The sequence below is a fragment of the Rhamphochromis sp. 'chilingali' genome (genome assembly GCF_963969265.1).
Source record: "Rhamphochromis sp. 'chilingali' genome assembly, chromosome: 20".
Lineage (NCBI taxonomy): Eukaryota > Metazoa > Chordata > Actinopteri > Cichliformes > Cichlidae > Rhamphochromis > Rhamphochromis sp. 'chilingali'.
Genome location: NC_137947.1, coordinates 905,411 through 926,244, shown reverse-complemented (window position 1 = coordinate 926,244; position 20,834 = coordinate 905,411). Strand labels below are relative to the sequence as shown.

General features: G+C 44.4%; 2 protein-coding genes across 5 annotated transcripts in view; one reads left to right on the top strand and one right to left on the bottom strand.

The window, feature by feature from the left end:
* Positions 1-1,275, top strand: part of piezo1 (piezo type mechanosensitive ion channel component 1 (Er blood group)) — a 97,582-nt gene extending 96,307 nt beyond the window's left edge. For all 4 annotated transcript variants that reach the window (XM_080869218.1, XM_080869217.1, XM_080869216.1 and 1 more), the window contains exon 54: positions 140-1,275. In XM_080869218.1, the coding sequence (XP_080725344.1) occupies positions 140-268 (129 nt within the window). In that variant the 3' untranslated portion in view covers positions 269-1,275. The remainder of the gene's footprint in view (positions 1-139) is intronic.
* A 3,641-nt stretch (positions 1,276-4,916) lies between these two features.
* Positions 4,917-20,834, bottom strand: part of pcca (propionyl-CoA carboxylase subunit alpha) — a 37,785-nt gene continuing 21,867 nt past the window's right edge. The window contains exons 10-23 of the mRNA XM_080868461.1: positions 20,416-20,518; positions 19,522-19,616; positions 16,672-16,822; positions 16,238-16,381; positions 15,810-15,884; positions 15,659-15,727; positions 14,143-14,218; positions 13,847-14,060; positions 13,320-13,422; positions 7,313-7,411; positions 6,946-6,999; positions 6,662-6,802; positions 5,707-5,784; positions 4,917-5,227 (exon numbers count right to left, since the gene is read on the bottom strand). Coding sequence (XP_080724587.1) covers positions 5,159-5,227; positions 5,707-5,784; positions 6,662-6,802; positions 6,946-6,999; positions 7,313-7,411; positions 13,320-13,422; positions 13,847-14,060; positions 14,143-14,218; positions 15,659-15,727; positions 15,810-15,884; positions 16,238-16,381; positions 16,672-16,822; positions 19,522-19,616; positions 20,416-20,518 — 1,471 coding nt within the window. The 3' untranslated portion in view covers positions 4,917-5,158. The remainder of the gene's footprint in view (positions 5,228-5,706; positions 5,785-6,661; positions 6,803-6,945; positions 7,000-7,312; positions 7,412-13,319; positions 13,423-13,846; positions 14,061-14,142; positions 14,219-15,658; positions 15,728-15,809; positions 15,885-16,237; positions 16,382-16,671; positions 16,823-19,521; positions 19,617-20,415; positions 20,519-20,834) is intronic.

The following is a 20,834-nucleotide window of genomic DNA, read 5'->3' as shown; positions in this document are numbered from 1 at the left end:
CAATAACAGAGAATAATTAAAGTTAGTATTTCCAAATTGCTAAACGCACACATACACATTGAAACTACAAAAACACACAGTCGTGTCTGGAGCTGCGATTCTTTAAAATCCATGTCGACTAAACGTCTGTGTGTTTCAGGTGCGTGAGACAGGGGAACTGGAGTTAGAAGAGGAACTTTACTCCAAACTGATCTTTCTCTATCGATCTCCTGAGACTATGATCAAATGGACTCGGGACATTATCAGTCAACACCGAGACGGGCAATGATTGACTGCCTGAGAAATCATGTTTCCCTGGGATAAACTACAGTAAAGCACAAATGCAAAGATCTCCAGGAGACAATGCACGGAAGGGGATTGTTGAGAACACTCCACACTTACCAAGTGGACACCAGCAGACACACAGACCCTAACCCTCCTCTGTGGGACACATGCTGTGGCATATTTGCAGCTCTCTGACAACTTCAGTATACTCAGTACAGAGTGGACAGGAATGAGAGTGGAACTGCAGTTCATATCTGTTGTGCAAAGCTGGACATCATTTCCCTGGAAGGCAAAATCTGTCATATCATGTTGTGTGCATATGTGTGTGTGCACGTTACACTGTAGGTGGAGTCATTTTGCAGACAAAAACCGATGATAAGAAGAAGCAGCTGAAGTCTCTATGCTACATCAAAATATGCAAACTATAAATTAGAAGTATGTCAGCTGGTCACTATTTTAAGTTAACTAGCTCTTTTTCATTAAATTACCATCATTTACAAAAATGCAAACAGCTTAAAAGGGTTGGAACAAATACACTACAAGACTGCAAATCCTGAACGATTCATTCGATGAACTGACTGATAAGTTGGACTCATCAGGCCACACCCCCCTGTCCTCATCAGCTCTGGGATTCTGTAACTGATGTTTTTATGTGTACGACCATGCTGTGCATGACGCTGACAAACAGTCTGCCAAATATGAAGTCAGTTCATGTGAACCCCCTGGAATTAACTTGGTGCCAGAATGTCTGTGCAACTAAGCACTAGTACAACACCTGTTTATACATTATGGTGAAATATACATCATAAAACACTAAATTTCCAGGTTAAAAAACTGTCACTATTTATTCTGTTCATGCAAACATTGTTGCCATAGATATCAAACCCATTGTGACAGGTTTTTGCTGTTCCACGCTGTCTTTACAAAACAACCATTTCTTTACTTTCAGGTGGAGAGCGCATATGTTTTCTCTTTGTTTTTAGATATTAAAAGTACCTGTTTCTACAAAAATAGAGTTCTTGGTTTTTACGACCTGGGAAATGGGCTGAATCTGCGATGGTGTCATTTAAACAGAAAGTTACTTTTCATCGTTGAAGAAGGAACATGGATGCTAATATGGATGTTCTATTTTGGGGGGGTTAAAACTTAAGAGCAGTTCAGTCTGAACTCCAGCATGTTTGTTATCATAAGTTGTCAGAGATTACTCTTGAGATAAGAAAGATATTGTAAATTCAAGCGTCTTATAGTAGCTGACGACTGAAAGGTTCAGAACATAGGAAGAAGTCCTCCTGTGTGTTCTAAGTGGCCTAAACGATGTCAGGTGAGTTTTCCAATTCTAACGTTCCACCAACATTCTACGATACACCATTTTATTAAATAAATATTTAATATTTATTCAAGAAACACCAAAAACCCCATGCACAAAGATTCCCTTTGCCTCTCCCGGAACTTTTAAATGGTGTTTGGACCCCGGGAAACATTTGCCCCAACATCCTGGAGAGGACACAGGAAAGACAGGTGAGTAATCTCATCTCAGCAGCTACTTCTTTGCAGTGCGTTAGACTTTGCACGCACATTTGCATTAGTTCTCCTTCATAGTAGGCCTTATTTGCTCCCAGTAACAATGCTTTCCTCCTCACAGACAACCACCACATTTCTTGATGAGGAGCAGCCGTGCAGGAGCCGGAACAAAAGGCTACCTGCTAATCATTAAAATACTCAATAAATATTCAATAAATAATTAAACCTCTTGTGTGCAAATGTTACTGATGTGCAAACCTATGTTTAAATCTAAATAAAGTGCTGTACAAATTATAATACAAATAATGATATTAAGGGAGTCCTCTTCCTTACATGCCTACATGGGTTCACTCAGTCTAAAATCATGCATGTTAGGTTAACTGACCATTCTGAAATGTCCAGATGTGTGAATGTGAAATATTATTTGTGTCCCTTTATGGGAAGCAGATGCCAGTAAATTTTATTTACTGAAACACAATTGCTGGCTCTGGTTCTGGGCAAAACATTAGGCGTTAGCAAGGTTTGTCCCCATAAAACACTGCAGAGCTGTTAGAGCAGGGGTGTCAAACTCAAATACACAGTGGGCCAAAATTCAAAACTGGAACAAAGTCGCGGGCTGACGTTAATATTTATTGAAAAAAAAAAATCTTCCTCCAGATATAAGAATGAATCTCTTCTTATGGACACGTTTTGCTGAAAAACTGAATATGGAACAAGCCAAGCTTAATACTAAACAATATATATATTAGCTGTATAATACCAGCAGGCCAGCTCTAATAGTAATTTGGTATGGCTTCGCGGGCCAAATGTAATTAGGCTGCGGGCCAAATTTGGCCCGCGGGCCAGAGTTTGACACCTATGTGTTAGAGGCTGTGACCTGTTGGACCTTATTATAACAATATAGCACAGGCATAAGGAGAACACGTAAACATGACAAAGAAACGGCCAAGCCGGCCAGGAAATTAGACCTTCTTGCTGCAAGGGGACAATGCTGATTTTCAACATGGCTGCCCAGCGACCCTCTTTGTTCTGCTTCCCCAAGAACAACTTCAGGTGCCAAGGCAGCGTCGAGAGCGGATCCAGTGATTGTTTCAAATAACCAGACTTGTGATGTTTTACTGTAGTGAAAAAGTGAAAGATGGGTGTGGGTACATTACCGTTTAGTTTGTGGGTTACAGCAGAAAATGATCCATTTCATGTTCCCACGTGGTTCTGGACAAAGACATTTTCCCCAATAAGAGGATAATCACGCGTCTAACCTCGACTCATAGAAACTTTAATGGTCAATATTCTCAACAAGGAAACGGCTCTGTGTTTGTTTCCAGACGTCCTCAACCGTTTACTCTGATTGTTGCACATTGCCAAAGGTTATGTCTGCTGGAAACAGAAACACAGCTTTCTGAGTACATCACTCAAAACAATTGTCTACTTTGTCCCCCCTCTTAACCTTAAGAGTACTTTAATGTACTCACTATGTACTATGTACTCAGAAAGCTGTGAATGGTAGTCCATTGTTAGTCAGTGGAGCTGCAGTCATTGTGCAAATGTGCTGTTTATAAGGTTGGAAACCTGCAGTCAGCTGAGACTGAAGAAGTCTCCTGGATGAGCGACGAAACGTTTCTCCCACTGAAAACGACATCCTTCACATCTTGGTTTGCATAGAGGCCTTTAGAGGCCACCGGCCTTTAAGGTTCCTCACTTTTGCCACAGGTTTCAGAGCTTTTTGTTGTATTTACTTACCTGAACATGTTCAGACACTACAAACAACTTTAGACCTCCCTGAGACCATGAGTGATGAAAATTCAGAGGTTGTTAACCTTGAAATGAGAGAAACAAGGTTTCTGTTCGTTACCAGAGCAACAGACTTCTGATGTTACCTTTTATTTCGTTACATTAAAAGCAAACAAAGATAATGCAGTTTGATAAACAACATTTTCTACACTAAGATGATTAACAGTTATTAGCTGGAACCCTAGCATGACTCAGCATACTCTGCAGTGTCTCCTTAAAAAAAAGGAAACACACATAGTAGAAAAACACAATTTAGATGAGTATCTAAAAGTGATTCACAAAGAGCTATTAACCTTGTTTTTGGAAAGGCAGGGTATTGTTATATCTTTGGACACAAACCAAAGGTCATCAACTACAATTATTGCACTCAGAAATGTTTAGATCTACAACATAAAAATTGTTTGAGATGTATGTTTCTCTTCCACCATCACCAAGTGATCTTACACGACTGTTTCATAGAAGTAATCCGTCACCCCCTACAAGGAATGCAGGAATTTGAAGAGTTTCAGTCAGGTTTCAGAGCTCATCACAGCACAGAAACAGCTTTAGTGAAGGTTACAAATGATCTTCTTATGGCCTCTGACAGTGGACTCATCTCTGTGCTTGTCCTGCTAGACCTCAGTGCAGCGTTCGATACTGTCGACCATAATATCCTATTAGAGCGATTAGAACATGCTGTAGGTATTACAGGTACTGTGCTGCAGTGGTTTGTATCATATCTATCTAATAGACTCCAGTTTGTGCATGTAAATGGAGAGTCCTCTTCACACACTGAGGTTAATTATGGAGTTCCACAGGGTTCAGTGCTAGGACCAATTCTGTTTACATTATACATGCTTCCTAGCTTGCTAGCATGCTTTCCAGGCTGGACTACTGTCACTTTTATCTTAAAGAGCTCATCGTACTGTGTCATTGCATACAGATGCAGGCTTCTCTGTGGGTCCTGGGGTATTTAATTAGAATGGGAAACAACCCTTAGCTTAGGTTCCAGGTTCCTCTTCTATTGAATCAAATCCCAGTTTGTGTTTCTATTTCACTTACTGTGTACTGTATACACCACTCTGTTAATTATTAATCTTTGCCTCTCTTCCACAGCGTGTCGTTGTCCTGCTCACACCCAACCAATCATGGCAGATGGCCCCGCCCCACCCTGAGCTTGGCTCTGCCAAAGGTTTCTTCCTGTTAAAAGGGAGTTTCTCCTTTCCACCGTCGCCAAAGTGCTTGCTCAAAGTGGAAAATGTGATTGTTGGGTTTTCTCTGTATTATTCTTGGGTCTTTACCTTACAATATAAAGTGCCTTGAGGCAACTGTTGTGTGTGAAGAAAAACAAAAACTGAAAGTTATTTTATTTGGAAAAGTTTGTTTATTTTTCTCAGTCAGTTCATCCAAATTTCAATGTTTGGCCTACCAACAACAATATCTATTAAGCAGTAAAACCTAAGTACAACAGAGTAATTGGAACAGTCAGCTGAATCAAAGACACAAGACAACTGTGTGAGCACCCACACCAACATTGTGACACAGTTCAACTCCATCTGTCCCAGTTCACACAAGTCACATGTCAAAGGGAACAGATCATGTTTTATTCCAGCTCCACAAGCAGGTCTCCTTCCCCCACAGTCTCGCCCGGCTTACAGTGGACACTCTTAACCTGTAAGGACACACGTGCAGTTAAACACAAACTTTAAATAATGCATTTACAGTTTTACAAACACACCACTTAAACTCTATGCTCTGGATTGCGGATGTCACACTCCAGTCTTTCAGGGCCGATGTCTGTCTGGACTAGAACTTGACTGAATGCTGAGGTGGCAGTTCAGCCATTTGATTCATGTTACAGCAGCTCATGAGTGCAATAAACAAACTTTTAGAAGTACATTTTTCTAAAAACATTTACTTATATATATATATTTAAATTTACTTGAGTAGGGTTAGGGGTTGCCTCCTCAGCATGCAGTCAGGTCACTGTAGAGTCTTGCTAATCACATATTAATTTTATTTAGGTGTGTTGCAGCAGGAACCATGGAGAAGTTTGAAGAAACCAGCGTTTGAGGACCGGAGTTTGACCCCCCGACCTAGATAATACTACTGAAATCTAGTGATGGGAGTAACTGTCACATTTCCTGTTACCTTTGCTTGCTTGACAGCAGTCAAACTGTTCTGCATCTTCATGGCTTCAATTACACAAATCTCCTGACCTTCTGCAACCTAAAAAAAACAGAGTGTGTAAAAGCAATGGCTTAACTGTAAATGTAAATGTTTAAGAAGGGATGACTAAAAGCTACTCCTGCTGCCTTCCGTGCACCATTTGTCAACATGCGCATATTCAAGAGATTTATTTGAAGCTCAGGCTGCCATCTACGAGGAGCGACAGCCCTGTTGAAAAGAGACTGGCAGCACGTAGACTCCAAATGTTTCTTGTGACAAACTGATGGCATTTTGTTAACTGCAAAAATAATGGTTTTCCTTTCTTTTCACTGATAGGCTCAATCTCCTGGCTCACCTGGTTTTATAGTGTTTTTCTACTTTACCTGAGCAGTCAAAGCTCTTTATACAACATGCCTCATTCACCCATTCATACACAGGGTGCTTGACCTCATTTAAGCATTACGCTGGTAGTGAAAGATGGGCAGCATCGCCAGTTTCTGAGGAATATGAATAATGTTAACATGGACAATTATGAGAACCTGACAGAGTAATGTGAGTGAACTGAAGATAAAAACATGGATTAAACAGATAAAACAGTCTAGTTTTGGAGTAAAACTGTTTGGTGTGATTGCAGAGGGAGAAAAAAACCCCATACATTTAAAATAACGCCCAACAACATTCAGTGACTCTAATCTATGAATATATAAGAACATGAAATGTCAAAATACACTCACAGGCTGCAGCATGCATTCAAAAACTCACCAACTTAAACTTTGATTCTATGCTTAAGAATTAAAATAATGTTGAATCTTAATCATTTCTGCACATCTGCACAGTCTTACCAGCAACATGTCAACTACAACAGGCTTTTCCCCATTATGAACTATGAACTCATTAAACAGCATTTAAACGATGTGTACATATTGGAATGTGTTACCGTATCTCCAGGTTTGACAGATACAGCCACAACTGTTCCCGGCATCGGTGAACGCAGGATGCTGCTCGTGTCCTCTGAAGCTTTTTCTGGCATGTAGGAGTTCAACTCTGCAGCCAGCTTGGACAGAACTCGAACCTTAAACTATATATATTTACAAGAAAAAGAAACGTATGGGGAACAGTGGGATGTTTGGCACTGCAATATATCAATAACATGGAAAGTTCTTCTGATCATACATACATACATACAGCCACTAGCCTACATTTTGAATTATTCAGTCTTACCAAGGTGCCCAGGTACTGTAGGACAATCCCTCCTGCAGCATCTCTGGAAAGGCACTATAAAAAAGAGAGAATACGTTATCTGTATTACAGCTGACATCTTTCATTATTTTATTGTTACTGGTGAGTTTAGCACATTTCTGTTCTAAATTTGTTCTGCCAAGACGCCGGTGTCCCCCAGTTTAAAAACTATTTAAAAAAACTTGCTGCGTCTTCAGAGGGTCAGGCAGGAATGAGGCATGAAGTAACTGAGTGCACTGATAAAAGCTGCACCACATGGACAGACATTTTGGTTTTACCACTTTTCCACCATATCACCATGGCTCCAATCCGTTTGAGGTCTCTTTACCAACACTTAGCTGTGTGTTACCTGTAGCATTCTGTGTGTGCCGTTGACTGTGAGTGGCAGCAATGGGGAGGCCAGATTCAACGCTCCCCAAACTTCCACCTTCGCTCCATCTATCTCCACCTGCAGACACAGTTAACACAGTCTAACTGGAGAGCCACTCTTTCACATCACACAATGCTCACACTGTTGTTTTATTATCTGAATGAATCGGGACTTCTGATGATCACCAATAGCTTTCCAATCAAGACAAATTCTGGCTTGAATTCCTATTAACTAATCTTTAAATTCATATTAAACTTAATCTGCAGTCAAATACACTCACCTGCCATTTTATTAGATACACCCTTTCCCCTGCTTGCCACCCCATGGCTCCGTTTCTATGTAAAAGGTCAAGTAACTGAATTTAAAGTAGTGATTATTTTCGACCTGCTGTGTGAACGTACTGCTTCTTATTTAGCTCGTTTCTACTCGTTGTAACTTGCCTCGTTCACCCATTTACTCCCATTTGCAAAAGCACTTTTTTCTATGCTCTGTTTCTGTCTCCTGACACAGTGTAGATAAACTTTGCTGCCACAGAGGTCAGTTATCATGTTACCAGTATTACTTCCTCACTGCATACTGGATACTCTGAAAAAGAGCAGAAGTTTGACTCCTTGATATAATTTTTAAATGTGCATTAAAAGCAGATATTTTGTAAGGTGGAGTGGAAAGCCAGGAAAAATAGTTTGTTTTTTAAATCTAGATGAACAAACAAACCCAACCCTAAACTGGGACATCTCACCTCATCACTAAGAGGACAACCCCAGCTCTGTAGCCAAGCTGAGTTAGAGGTCTGCTAAGCCGAGGACTTTAACTAGCGATAACATTTAATCAGACCCACCGTGGAATTCCCAGTGTGGACTGATGAGACTGACACCATCTCTAGTCTTGATATTGTAGAATGTTTAGCTGATTTAGAGTTTAGAAATGTGTTATCATAGAATGTAGAACTATTGTAGAGACACTGACACTGCCCTTAATATAATAAAGGGCTCATTGTGTTGTGAACTTAGGAGTAGATTGTAGGAGACCCCTTCCCCACTGAGTGGAAATTCCCCAGAGGATGTTTGGGTGGGGGTCTCAACATTTGTAACTGGATAACTGTGGTCTGGAAGGGAGATGGGTTTTTATGACCTCTAGGGAGTCACCTACCCCCACAGTGTTTTAACTGTCACGCACACACATCCACACGCACACTCACTCATGTGCACTCACACATACACACAGGTATGCGCACACAGTCACACACGAGCACTCATATAGGCACGCGGGAACGCGCACATGTAGGCATTCACAGGCTCGCACACACACACACACACACACACACACACACACACACACACACACACACGAAAGTATGTAAACATAGTACTTAGTTTTATGGCACCTTGTAGAGGGTTTAGAAGGGGGGTCACTGATACAAAACTGCATGTAACAGACAAAGGAGTTGAGATCTGCAGAGGAGTTCCGGGGTCCTGTACATCTCCCTTCTAGAAGGTGTAATCAATAGGTGTGATCAATGAGTGTGGATTAATAAAAGTGTTGGGAATTGACTACTGAGTCGCCGGTGTTCTTTCTGGAGGCCTGAGCAATCTACGAACCGGGCGAAACTGTGAAAAGGTCACAATATTAAGCTTAAAACGTTCCTTTTTCCTCCTTGAATCGCTACCTTATCGTGATGAAGGGGTTTGTGTGTCCCAGGGATCCCAGGGGCTATGTTGTCTGGGGGCTTTTGCCCCCTGGTAGGGTCTCCCATGGCAAATTGGTCCTGGGTGAGGGACCAGACAAAGAGCGATTCAGAAGACCCTTATGAAGAGAACATCGAGGGAACAGTTTACCCTGCCCAGGATAGGGTTACCGGGGCCCCGCCCTGGAGACAGTCGGAGGGTGCCCGAAGGCGAGCATCTGGTGGCCGGGCCTTAGTCCATGGGGCCCGGCCGGGCACAGCCCGAAGAGGAGACATGGGCCCATCCTCTCACAGGCCCACCACCTGCAGGAGGCGCCATAGAGGTCGGGTGCATTGTGTGCCGGGTGGCGGCCAGGCGCGGAGGCCCTGGCGGACTGACCCCCGGCTGCCAAGACTGGCAATAGGGACATGGAATGTCACCTCTCTGGTGGGGAAGGAGCCTGAGTTCGTGCGTGAGGTTGAGAGGTACCGGCTAGATATAGTCGGGCTCACCTCTACGCATGGCTTGGGCTCTGGAACCAGTCTCCTGGAGAGGGGCTGGACTCTGTCTCAGTCTGGAGTTGCCCCTGGTGAGAGGCGGCGGGCTGAAAGTTGGAACACATCGCGGAACGGATCACTGCAGTTGTGAGGTCTCAGAATCAAAAGAATGACAACACCATGGAACAGAAGTTTGATACCATCATGGGGAGGCTCGCGGCTCTCCAACGGGAGATTGAGAGACCAGTGTCAGAGTGTTAAAGAGCAGTTTGAAATTCTCCTGGGCTGCTTGCATGAAAAATCAACAAAATCAACATCGTAATGCGGACACCACCACGGCGCCAGCTGCAGGCCCAAGGCTGGAGCCGAACAATCACTCCCTGAAAACGACTGTGTGATGACTATTCTTCCCATCCCATGCAAGGCCACCTGGATTGGCTGGAGGACTGTTTACTTAGCCTGATAGGGCGAAGGACACTGTCTCAGCTGAACTATGGACACGCGCACACACACACACACACACTTACACTGATAATCACTCACTCATCCCCCCTCCCCTTCTAACGCCTTCGATGCTTACCTCCCCCATGATGTGGACATCGGGTCAGCTGGCGGTGCAGTCGAAAGATTGCAGCAGTCCCAGATCAGATGTGCACACTGTGTTTATTGTGTTATGATATCCCCTACCCAACCCTGTGGCTTGTCATGTCTTTCACAATGTTGTGCTGTGGCCATTCATGTGCTTTTTTTGTGCAGAGGAGTTTTTTTGTTTCCTGTTCTCGTGCTGTCCTACCATGGAAGCACAGCATGAGTGGAGGTCTCTTTTTTTCCTCTTGTACCCTCCCGTTGTTGTGTACATTTCAGTGTTCTTTTCTGTAATGCTACCGATCTCCGACTTGTAACCCCATGTGATGTCTGTGTTATGCGTGCAAGGTCGGGGGGGGGGGGGGGGGGGGGTCCCATTGTCACCTGCTTGTGACAAATAAAGCTTTGATTGATTGATTGATTGAATCCCACTGACACGTCTTCCGAGGAGGAAGCAGAGTCTGGGGATGAGGGGAATGACCCGCCAATTTCCGGGGGCGAGGTCACTGAGGCAGTTAAACAACTCCTTGGTGGCAGAGCCCCTGGTGTTGATGAGGTCCGCCCCGAGTTCCTGAAGGCTCTGGACGTTGTAGGGCTGTCCTGGTTGACACGCCTCTGCAATGTTGCGTGGAGATCAGGGGCAGTACCTGTGGACTGGCAGACCGGGGTGGTGGTCCCCATCTTCAAGAAAGGGGACCGGAGGGTGTGTTCCAACTACAGGGGGATCACACTCCTCAGCCTCCCTGGGAAAGTCTATGCCAGGGTGCTGGAAACGAGAGTTCGTCCGCTAGTCGAACCTCGGATACAGGAGGAACAATGCAGTTTTCGTCCTGGACCAGCTCTTTATCCTCTCCAGGATACTTGAGGGTGCATGGGAGTTTGCCCAACCAGTCTACATGTGTTTTGTGGACTTGGAGAAGGCATTCGACCGTGTCCCTCGGGGTGTCCTGTGGGTGTTGCGGGAGTATGGGGTGTCTGGCCCATTGCTACGGGCCATTCGATCCCTATACAACCGTTGCAAGAGCTTGGTTCGCATTGCCGGCAATAAGTCGGACTCGTTCCCGGTGGGTGATGGGCTCCACCAGGGCTGCCCTTTGTCTCCGGTTCTGTTCATAATTTTTATGGACAGGATTTCTAGGCGCAGCCAAGTGGTGGAGGGCTTTCGCTTTGGTGGCCTCAGAATCTCATCTCTGATTTTTGCGGATGATGTGGTTCTGTTGGCTTCATCGGGTGAGGGCCTCCAGCTCGCACTGGAACGGTTCGCAGCCGAGTGTGAAGCAGCGGGAATGAGGATCAGCACCTCCAAATCTGAGGCCGTGGTTCTCAGCCGGAAAAGGGTGGAGTGCCCACTCAGGGTCGGGGATGAGTTCCTGCCCCAAGTGGAGGAGTTCAAGTATCTCGGGGTCTTGTTCGCGAGTGATGGGAGAAGGGAGCCGGAGATCGACAGACGGATTGGGGCTGCAGCTGCAGTAATGCGGACGCTGCACCGGTCCGTCGTGGTGAAGAGGGAGCTGAGTGTAAACGCGAAGCTCTCAATTTACCGGTCGATCTATGTCCCTACCCTCACCTATGGCCACGAGCTGTGGGTAGTGACCGAAAGAACGAGATCGCGGATACAAGCGGCAGAAATGAGCTTCCTCCGAAGGGTGGCTGGCCTCTCCCTTAGAGATAGGGTGAGAAGTTCGGCCATCCGGGAGGGGCTCAGAGTAGAGCAGCTGCTGCTCCACATCGAAAGGAGCCAGCTGAGGTGGTTCGGGCATCTGACAAGGATGCCCCCTGGGCGCCTCCTGGGTGAGGTGTTCCAGGCATGTCCCACCGGGAGGAGGCCCCGGGGCAGACCCAAGACACGCTGGAGAGATTATATCTCTCGGCTGGCCTGGGAACGCCTTGGTATTCCCCCGGATAAGCTGGAGGAGGTGGCTGGGGAGAGGGAGGTCTGGGCCTCTTTGCTTAGGCTGCTGCCCCCGCGACCTGGCCTCGGATAACGTGGATGAAGATGGATGGATGGATGGACGTTCCTTTTTCATAAAGCCTCGTTAGGAGTCACCATGGATCAGGGTCATGTGATCCAGCTCTCAGTAATGCTGCTGTGGGCTCAGACTGGAGGACTTCCCTCCCCAGGTCTATACACACCGCTGCTGCGTGTGATAAATTGTACCCATCAGTTCCCCTCTCAGCCAACCAGTCACAGCAGATGGCAGCTTCTGTCTGAGCTTTTCCTCACCAAGTGCTGTTGATAGTGGACTGTGCGATTTTGGGTTTCCTCTATCACTGCACTTACAGTACAGATGGAGCCTCCTGCCAACTGTTCTGAACTCAAACTGAAAGTGAATGTCTTCAGTGTTCTTTGTACATATTTGTAAGTAAAAAGGCACACCACACATTATTATTCTTCACAAACAAGAGTCAACAAGTTAGTAAAATTATAAAGGAACAGAAAACAGTGAAAGCTTATAACGTTATATCATCAAGACAGGTATCACCTTTTTACAGAAGGCTAAATCAGGAACTGGAACAGGCCAGACCTGCCCGTCTGTTTAACACTTCTGTGTATGCTCACAATTCACTTCAGTTTTATTTATACAGCACCAAATCACAACAACAGTCACCTCAAGCTGCTTTGTAAGGTAGATCCTACAATAATACATACAAAGAAAAACCCAACAATCATATGACCCCCTATGAGCAGCACTTTGGCGACAGTGAGAAGGAAAAACTCCCTTTTAACAGGAAGAAACCTCCAGCAGAACCAGGCTCAGGGAGGGGCGGGTCCCTCTGTGGGAGTTTCCCCCCACAGAGGGACAAAAGGACCCCCTGATGATCCTCTAATCGGCTGAGCCAAGGTGTGAAACTGGGCGTGGGTCCCAATCAGCCAGAGTTTCGGGTGTGTTCATTGTGAAACCTGGCCCCACCTTATCATTTGATTTCCTGAGGTCAGATGGCCCAGGATGTGAGTGGGTGTTAAGGCGTCTGGGGAGGAATCTCAAAACTGGATTATAGATGGCAGACAGTTTGTGTCGTAAACCCCGCCTCTGTTCAAAGATGGTCGCTCACAGTGGACGTAGATGGCTTCTTTCACTCCTCTAAAGTGAAAAGAAGTCCAGACGCTTTCCTTGCAAGCTCCTTTGACTACGATGACCTGGATGACTGAGAACCTTCACAGACATACTTAGGTTTGTCCTTTTCTCAGCTTTCTAGTACAGCAAGAATGAACGAGAACAGATGTGCTTTAATACTCACAGTATAAACAGTTCCTGATTTGCTGATTTGCACATCCTGGCGTTCCTCACCCAGCTCCACACACAGCTCCCAGTGGCTGCATTCCACAGGAGTGGAGGCCACCCTGAAATGAACAAACTTTAACCGAGGCCTCATCGCTGCTCCTGAGGTCAGCTAACGCAGTGACCCCATAACTGAGAGATGGGACACAGAATAATGGTTTGGATCTATAGATGTCAGACGTGCTAAAACGAAACTGACAAGTTAATTTTAATAATAATGCCCTTTATTATAAGAACTTTAACTTTAATGTTTAAGACAACAAAATATCATGCAGTATATGAAAATCTGCTGGTGTGTATGAAAGAGATGATGTGGATTGTAGTTTAAAAGTACTGTGAGTGCTCAGTAACAGCTATATAAATGCCAGTCCACTCAGGCTGAACCGTGATCGACTGCACTTTGATTTAGGATACAACTCCAGCCCTATTACTTTCTCCCAAGAATCCCATCACGTAGCACCAAGCAACAAGTACTGCAGCATTCACCTCTGGGTGCTGAGGACCTTTGCTGAACGAAGCTCAGCAGCGATGTAGAGCACTGCTGCTGATGCCAACAGCTCCCTTTTTGCATCTGCCTCTAGCTGATGGCCCTTAAAGCCATCAGGGTAAACCTCTGGGAGGAAGTTGGTGCTGATGTGACCAGAGACAAAGCGAGGATGAGTGATGATTTCTCGCAGGAGAGGAATGTTGTGGGTCACACCTGGAAAGAAAACGATCCAACTTTAGAGAAATAAAACCCAACAAATGTTGTTTTAGTGACAGACTACGAACATGTACTCCACCTCTGATCACATAGTTATCCAGAGCGTCCTCCATCCTACCAAGAGCTTCAGCTCGTGTAGCTCCGTAGGTAATCAGCTACAAATTGATATCAGAGAATATTAATATGTTATTATTGAACCAGTCAAGTCATCAGGAGCTGCTGTGAATCATCACTAACATGGCTAGAGAAACAGAACATCCCATAACTGAGAATGAGCACCTGCACCCTCACAGAGCACACAGGTGAAATTTTCTCACCCGTTTCCTTTTAAACACATGCACTGATTTAATGTAAGGTGTTTAATTCCTGGATACGCGGTGCATGTTGGTATCGTCCTGTCGTATATTAAGTGATGAGCACAATTCCTGTTCAAGGGCTGAGTACTGAGAGCAGAAAAGTGCTGAATAAGAATCTTTACACAAGCAACTACACCACTTTCTATCAAACGTTCACACTTACAGACTCTGATGAACATGTCAAGAGCAACTCGGGGTTCGGTACCTTGACCGAGGACACTTTGGCAAGCAGGCTGGAGCAGGGATTGAAGCACCGAGCTTCTGATTAGTAGACGACCTGCTCCACAAACACCCCATCTTACCCACTGTGTCCTCAGCCGTACACTAGATTCAACGAGGTGCTGGAAACAATCTTCAGATTTTGGTCCACACTGACACAACAGCATCATGTGAGTCTCCCATTTCACCACATCCGCTGGGCTGAGACCTGATGAGCGTGGAGGTCATCTGAGTGCAGTGAGCTCATCTTCATATTCAAGACACCAGACTGAGATGATCCGAGCTTGGTGACACGATTGCTTCCAGCAGGATAGCTCGCCATCAGAAGATGGTTCACTGTGTTCATGAAGGGATGGACATCGTCAGCAACGACACTCGGGTTGGCGTGGTGTTTAAATGATGCTCGGGTGGTGCTAAGAGGCCCAAAGACTGCCAATAAAATATCCCCCCAGCCTTAAACAAGCTTGGTCACCAGGGAACACTTTTCAGCTTTGTGCAGTTTTGGTGAGCCTGTGCACACTGTAGCCTTAAGTTTCCTGTTCTTAGCTGACAGACACGGCAGGTGGCGTGGTCGTCTGCTGCTGTATCTGCTTCACGGGTCAACATGTTGTGCATTCAGAGATGCTCCTCTACAAACCTTGGTTGCTGTAAGTGACCGACTTCTGTTGCCATCCTGAAAGCTGTCTGACCTCTGGCATCGTGATATCGTGACTCTTACTGAAGGCCTGACTGAGTGCCGTTAACGTGCACGACTGACATCGCTCAACCTTTACATTTTTATCATTGTATTTATCTTTTTTGGTCAGGATTAAATGTAGAAAACACAGAAACTTGTTTACGGTGACAGAAAGAGGACTTTTACTAGTCTGGCCCACGGCTGTATGTGGCCCACGAGTAAAGGGAGTTTGCGACAGCCGTCTTACCAGCAGTCATCTGTGAAGCAGCGACCTCCTTCAAAGATCTGATACAAATAAACTTTGGAACTGAATGGTTACATTTTGTATCCAATATATCACTGACCTTAGAGATCATGGGATCATAGTAGATGCTGATGTCACTTCCCTCCTGAATGCCGCTGTCTACACGGACCTGGAGGAAAGCAGAGTGAGCCAGGAAACGACAGCGTCCGGCAGACCGCGTGTTTAAAAAGAAAACTGACTGATCGACTCACTTTGTCAAGGTTGAGTGGCTCCTGGTATTGAGACAGGCGTCCAATGGAAGGAAGACCAAAAGACTTGTAAGGGTCCTACCAGAGGAAACAGGATTTTTGGGTGTTTTTACTTTTATTCGTGTTTCACTCAGAAATGATTCTTGTCGGCGGACAACGAGCAACGACAAGTTTGACTGAATGTAACTAAAATAAAACAAAACAAAGATGCTGTCTTTAAACAAAGGCTTTAAATTATTTTTTAATTATTGCACTGCTTTTATATTTTCTGCAGTCCCAACGTTAGCAAAATAAAGGATCATCTTCATATTTTATGTGCTGTATTTTCAACTATGTTTGCAAAGCTGTGTGGTTAAGTAAACGAGTAAGGTTCATGTGATCTCAGTTACCATTACAGGTGCACACACACACACAGACACACGCACACCTACCTCTGCATAGACACGGCACTCAATGGCCCAGCCATTTATTGGGATATCTTCCTGTGTGTGCTGCAGTTGGTAACCCTTGGCAACCCTGATCATCTGCTCCACCAGATCCAAGCCAGTGATACACTCTGTAATTGGATGCTCCACCTGGAGTAAAAATAAGCAGTTTATGAAGTACAGACAGGATTCAGCTCGGGGTCAAACTCTGCCTTATCTCAGTGAGTTTGCTCGAGTGTAGGAACAGCAGGCTTTATTTTTCCCTGTGAGGGCCCACAGACACCCTCTCTAGTTTTCAGAGAAGGGTTCAAACTTTCCTTTTTGATAAAGCATATAGTTAGGGCTGGATCAGGTGACCTGAAGGTGAAGGTCTCCACCTTACAATATAAAGCGCCTTGAGGCAACTGTTTGTCATACATATAAATAAAATGGAACTGAACCTGTAGTCGTGTGTTCATCTCCAGGAAATAGAAGTTCTTCTTAGAATCCACTAGAAACTCCACAGTCCCAGCAGAGGAGTACTGCACAGCTTTGGCTAGTTGGACTGCTTGCTCACCCATTGCCCGTCGTGTGACTGGGTCCAGGAAAGTACTGCATGGACACGACACAGAAGCTCAAACTCGTTTCACTGAAACAAAAACAAACAGCTCGAGTCTTCCAGCCACCTTTCATTGCAAATTATTGAAGAGCAAAATTAAAAATCTGTGTTTTATTGCTGATTATTTTACACCTGATTGCTGCTTCGCTCCATCGTACAGGCTAAAACAAAACATTTTTTGAGGCATTTCTCTGACATGGACGGCGTTGTGGCAGCTGTGGGAGAGATGAGGACGGAGATAAACTCCGCGAGTCACAGGCTGATCTGTGATTACTTTGGAGGACCACGTTGCTTCCCTGCAAACTAAAGTAAGGGCACAAAACTCTGAGTAAATATGCCAAAGGAACAGCAAATTAGTCGGGGAGGACACAATGAGAAGTCAATATCAAAGAAGAAGAAAAAGAGGAAGGAAGGAAATTAATGATAATTAACGAGATAACCCATCCTGTTAAAATTAAAAACCTTTAAAGACTATGAAAATAAAGCACAACAGATTAGAGCTACAACAACGTTATCATTTTGAATGATTCCACTTTGCTTTGACACTTGATTTAATGCAGAGTTCTGTAACACTCAGTCGTGATTAAAAACAGACCGTGTGTGTGTGTGTGTGTGTGTGTGTGTGTGTGTGTGTGTGTGTGTGTGTAACTAAACCAGACTAATGTGGGCAGGAAAGCAAGAAATCAGGGAAGTAAGAACTCCGCCTGCTAAGCGTTTTCTTAATTTGGCTCTAAATACATTTAAAAATAAAAAACACAAAAACTATCAAACAGTAAGAAATACAACCATGGACATACAAAGACCACAGTGGAGGTCAATAAGCATGCGGACTAAACATTTTTGTAATTATATAGAACTTGATAGCAGCTCCATGTACAGGGGAAGCAGCCCACAGATGCAGCCTCTAAAAAGCTTTGGAAGAAACAAAAGTGGATGTGAAACCAAAGTAGCCTTACAGAAATGTCAAATAATGTCTCAATGACCTTGTAGTACCATATCACCCTATTAGAGCACTTCGCTCTCGCTCTGCAGGCCTACTTGTTGTTCCTAGAGTATTTAAAAGTAGAATGGGAGGCAGAGCCTTCAGTTTTCAGGCCCCTCTTCTGTGGAACCAGCTTCCAGTTTGGATTCAGGAGACAGACACTATCTCTACTTTTAAGATCAGGCTTCAAACTTTCCTTTTGAAAAAGCAGGTGACCCCGAATCCTCTGTTAGCTATGCTGCAATAGGCCTAGGCTGCTGGGGGCTTTCCCATGATGCACTGGGTGTTTGTTCTGTCTTCCTCCCTTAACCTTGCAGCAGATGGCCCCGCCCCTCCCTGAGCCTGGTTCTGCTGCAGGTTTCTTCCTGTTAAAAGGGAGTTTTTCCTTCCCACTGTCACCAAAGTGGTGCTCATAGGGGGTCATATGATTGTTGGGTTTTTCTCTGTATGTGTTATTGTAGGGTCTGCCTTACAATATAAAGCACCTTCAGGCAACTGTTGCTGTGATTTGCTGTAATAAAATATAATTGAATTGAAATTAAATAGAGATAAGAACAGGTACAGCAGGCGTGGGAGGATATTCATTTTTATGGAGCCTAGTTTGGCACTAAAGGCAGGTAGACCATCCTGCCAAGTCTTTGTTTGCTTCATACAGCTTTGGTGTATTTTTAGTCATGTTGCCCTCAGGATATTTTAGTGATTTAAAAGGATTTCATAAAGGATTGCACTGTTTATTTTAAACGATATATCATAATATCATCCACGAACAAGCTGCATGATTCTGTTGACTGATTTCTATTCCTGTGATTGAGTTTGTCTAATCCAAGTGGAATCTTTCAGTTAGCGAGCCATTCGTTTTAATCTAGCAGTGAGATTTGTATAAATCGCTTTAATGCACTGAATGGCCTTTTCATTAAATCAAAATCTTCCTAATGTTAAACAGATTATTAACTTTGTCGAATGATTTTTCTGCATCTAAACTGATCCAGGCAGCTGATATTTGATTTCCTTGTATTCTCTGTATTACATGTAATGTGCTCCTCATATTGTCTGTGCCTTACAAACCCCGTTTGATATTATAGAGGTGCATGTGTTATACGCTACACTCAGGATAGTGATTGCTCTATAATTTTGACATATTTCGTGTTTGTCTGTTCTTGGTTTGGGAAGTACAGTAATGACAGCTTCCTTCCAGCAGGGGGAGTACTTTCATTATTTAAATATCTGTGTCCTCCCCTTTCTTAGTTCAGTCATAATTCTAACCGTTAACAGAGTTTCCCAGACCGCTGACATTTAATGACAAGATTTTAATCTCCCCATGTTTCATCTCCATGTTTTACTAATTGACTAATGAGTAAAAACTAATTAAAGCGCTTTGAGTGAGCAGAAAAGCGCCATGTAACAACCAGTTTGTTTACTATTTACTTGCTGTATGTCCATTTGAAGCTGTGGTGGGGCGTGGTCTGCGGTGCCGCTGCAGGGAAGATGGACGCACCTGCACGGCATCTGCAATCACGCCTCGCCGGCACAAAGGCTGTGCTGTCTGTCAGTACATTGTTGTTGTGATGCGAGTCGGGCTGTGAGCTGGAAAGCTGCAGCCGACTGAGTCGATTGTGTGAACAACAACCGAGTCAATAAAGATGTCGTCGGGTCTGTCGTGGGTTCTTTACAGAAACAAATAACTGCGAAGCTCAAAAACGTCTCACTAACCTGGGCGCCTCTTCCACTACCTTCTGGTTCCTCCTCTGGATGGAGCACTCCCTCTCATTGAGCCACAGAGCATTTCCATGTTTATCAGCCAACACCTGAAACAGGTTTTCAAGTCAACACACTATGTGGTTTACACATGTCGCTGAACATGCCTGCATGTTAGAGCATCTGTCACAAAAGTCCAGAAAATTATTCTTTGAAATCTAAAAACTTTATTAAAATAAAAAACACCAAATTCACACTTGGATCCTCAGATGTGAGCTGGTACAGTGATCCTCATGTTTCTCTTCAGGAATGCAAGAAAACCATTCAGCATCTTAGTCAAACAATAATCACGTGTTTTCCTATTTTTCAGGTTTTTGTAAAATGTTAATGATTTTGTTAAATACCAACACTGTTCATTTAGGGCAGCTGTGGCATAAAACCTTTAATTCATTCAATGCATTCCTAAGCGCTGCACACTGGGATCCAATAGTTTGAGCCCACATCAGAACCTGTCACTCAGAGTGGACGGCTGTGACCTACGAACTTTTCAGGCTGGATTCAGCCAAACTCTGCCTCCCGTCTGCAGTCTCAGCAGAGAGGGAGAGTCGTTAGGCTACGCTTCGCTCTGTTCACGGTCTTATTAGTGCAGGCCTGCTGCATGTCTGACTCACAGGAGGCAGTGTGACCTTCTGACTCTTCAAGCTTCTTTGCGTGGTGCATTGTGAGATGGCGTTTTGTGAGAGCTGTTAGGTAACAGCCTCCTCTCGACTCGACTGAACAGACTGTCTATTTCAGTGAATCTAGAGCTGAGACGAGGAGTTTAGGAATCAAAGAGTCACCTCCGCTTGCTCTTTTGGCTTTCATGTATCCATCAAAGTTAAAGGAGATCAGTGTAGACAGTCGATATACCTGAATCTCTATATGTCTGGGGTTGTCTATGTATTTCTCAATGAGCAGCCTGTCGTCTCCAAAGCTGGATGCTGCCTCCTGCGATGAGAACCGGAAACCTTCCCTGTTAACAGCACACCCACAGATCACAGCAGTTTTAAAGAGCAAATACAGACTTTCCATTGGTCTACAAGTAACAACAGGAAAACAGTTAAGTAAGTAAATAAGCTTCAGTTTAGAGCACAAGGAGCTGAATGAATAACTTTAGCAACAACAGGTGATTTTGACTAACGTCTGTAAAACACACGGGGACGAAACAAAAAGGAAGACCTGGACTGTTTAATGTCGTATAATATAACTGCTTGTGTTGTTAGGTTATCCAATGAGTTTGTATAGTGTTCTGGAAGAACTTCAGAGCTCACTAATGCCTCTTTTCCACT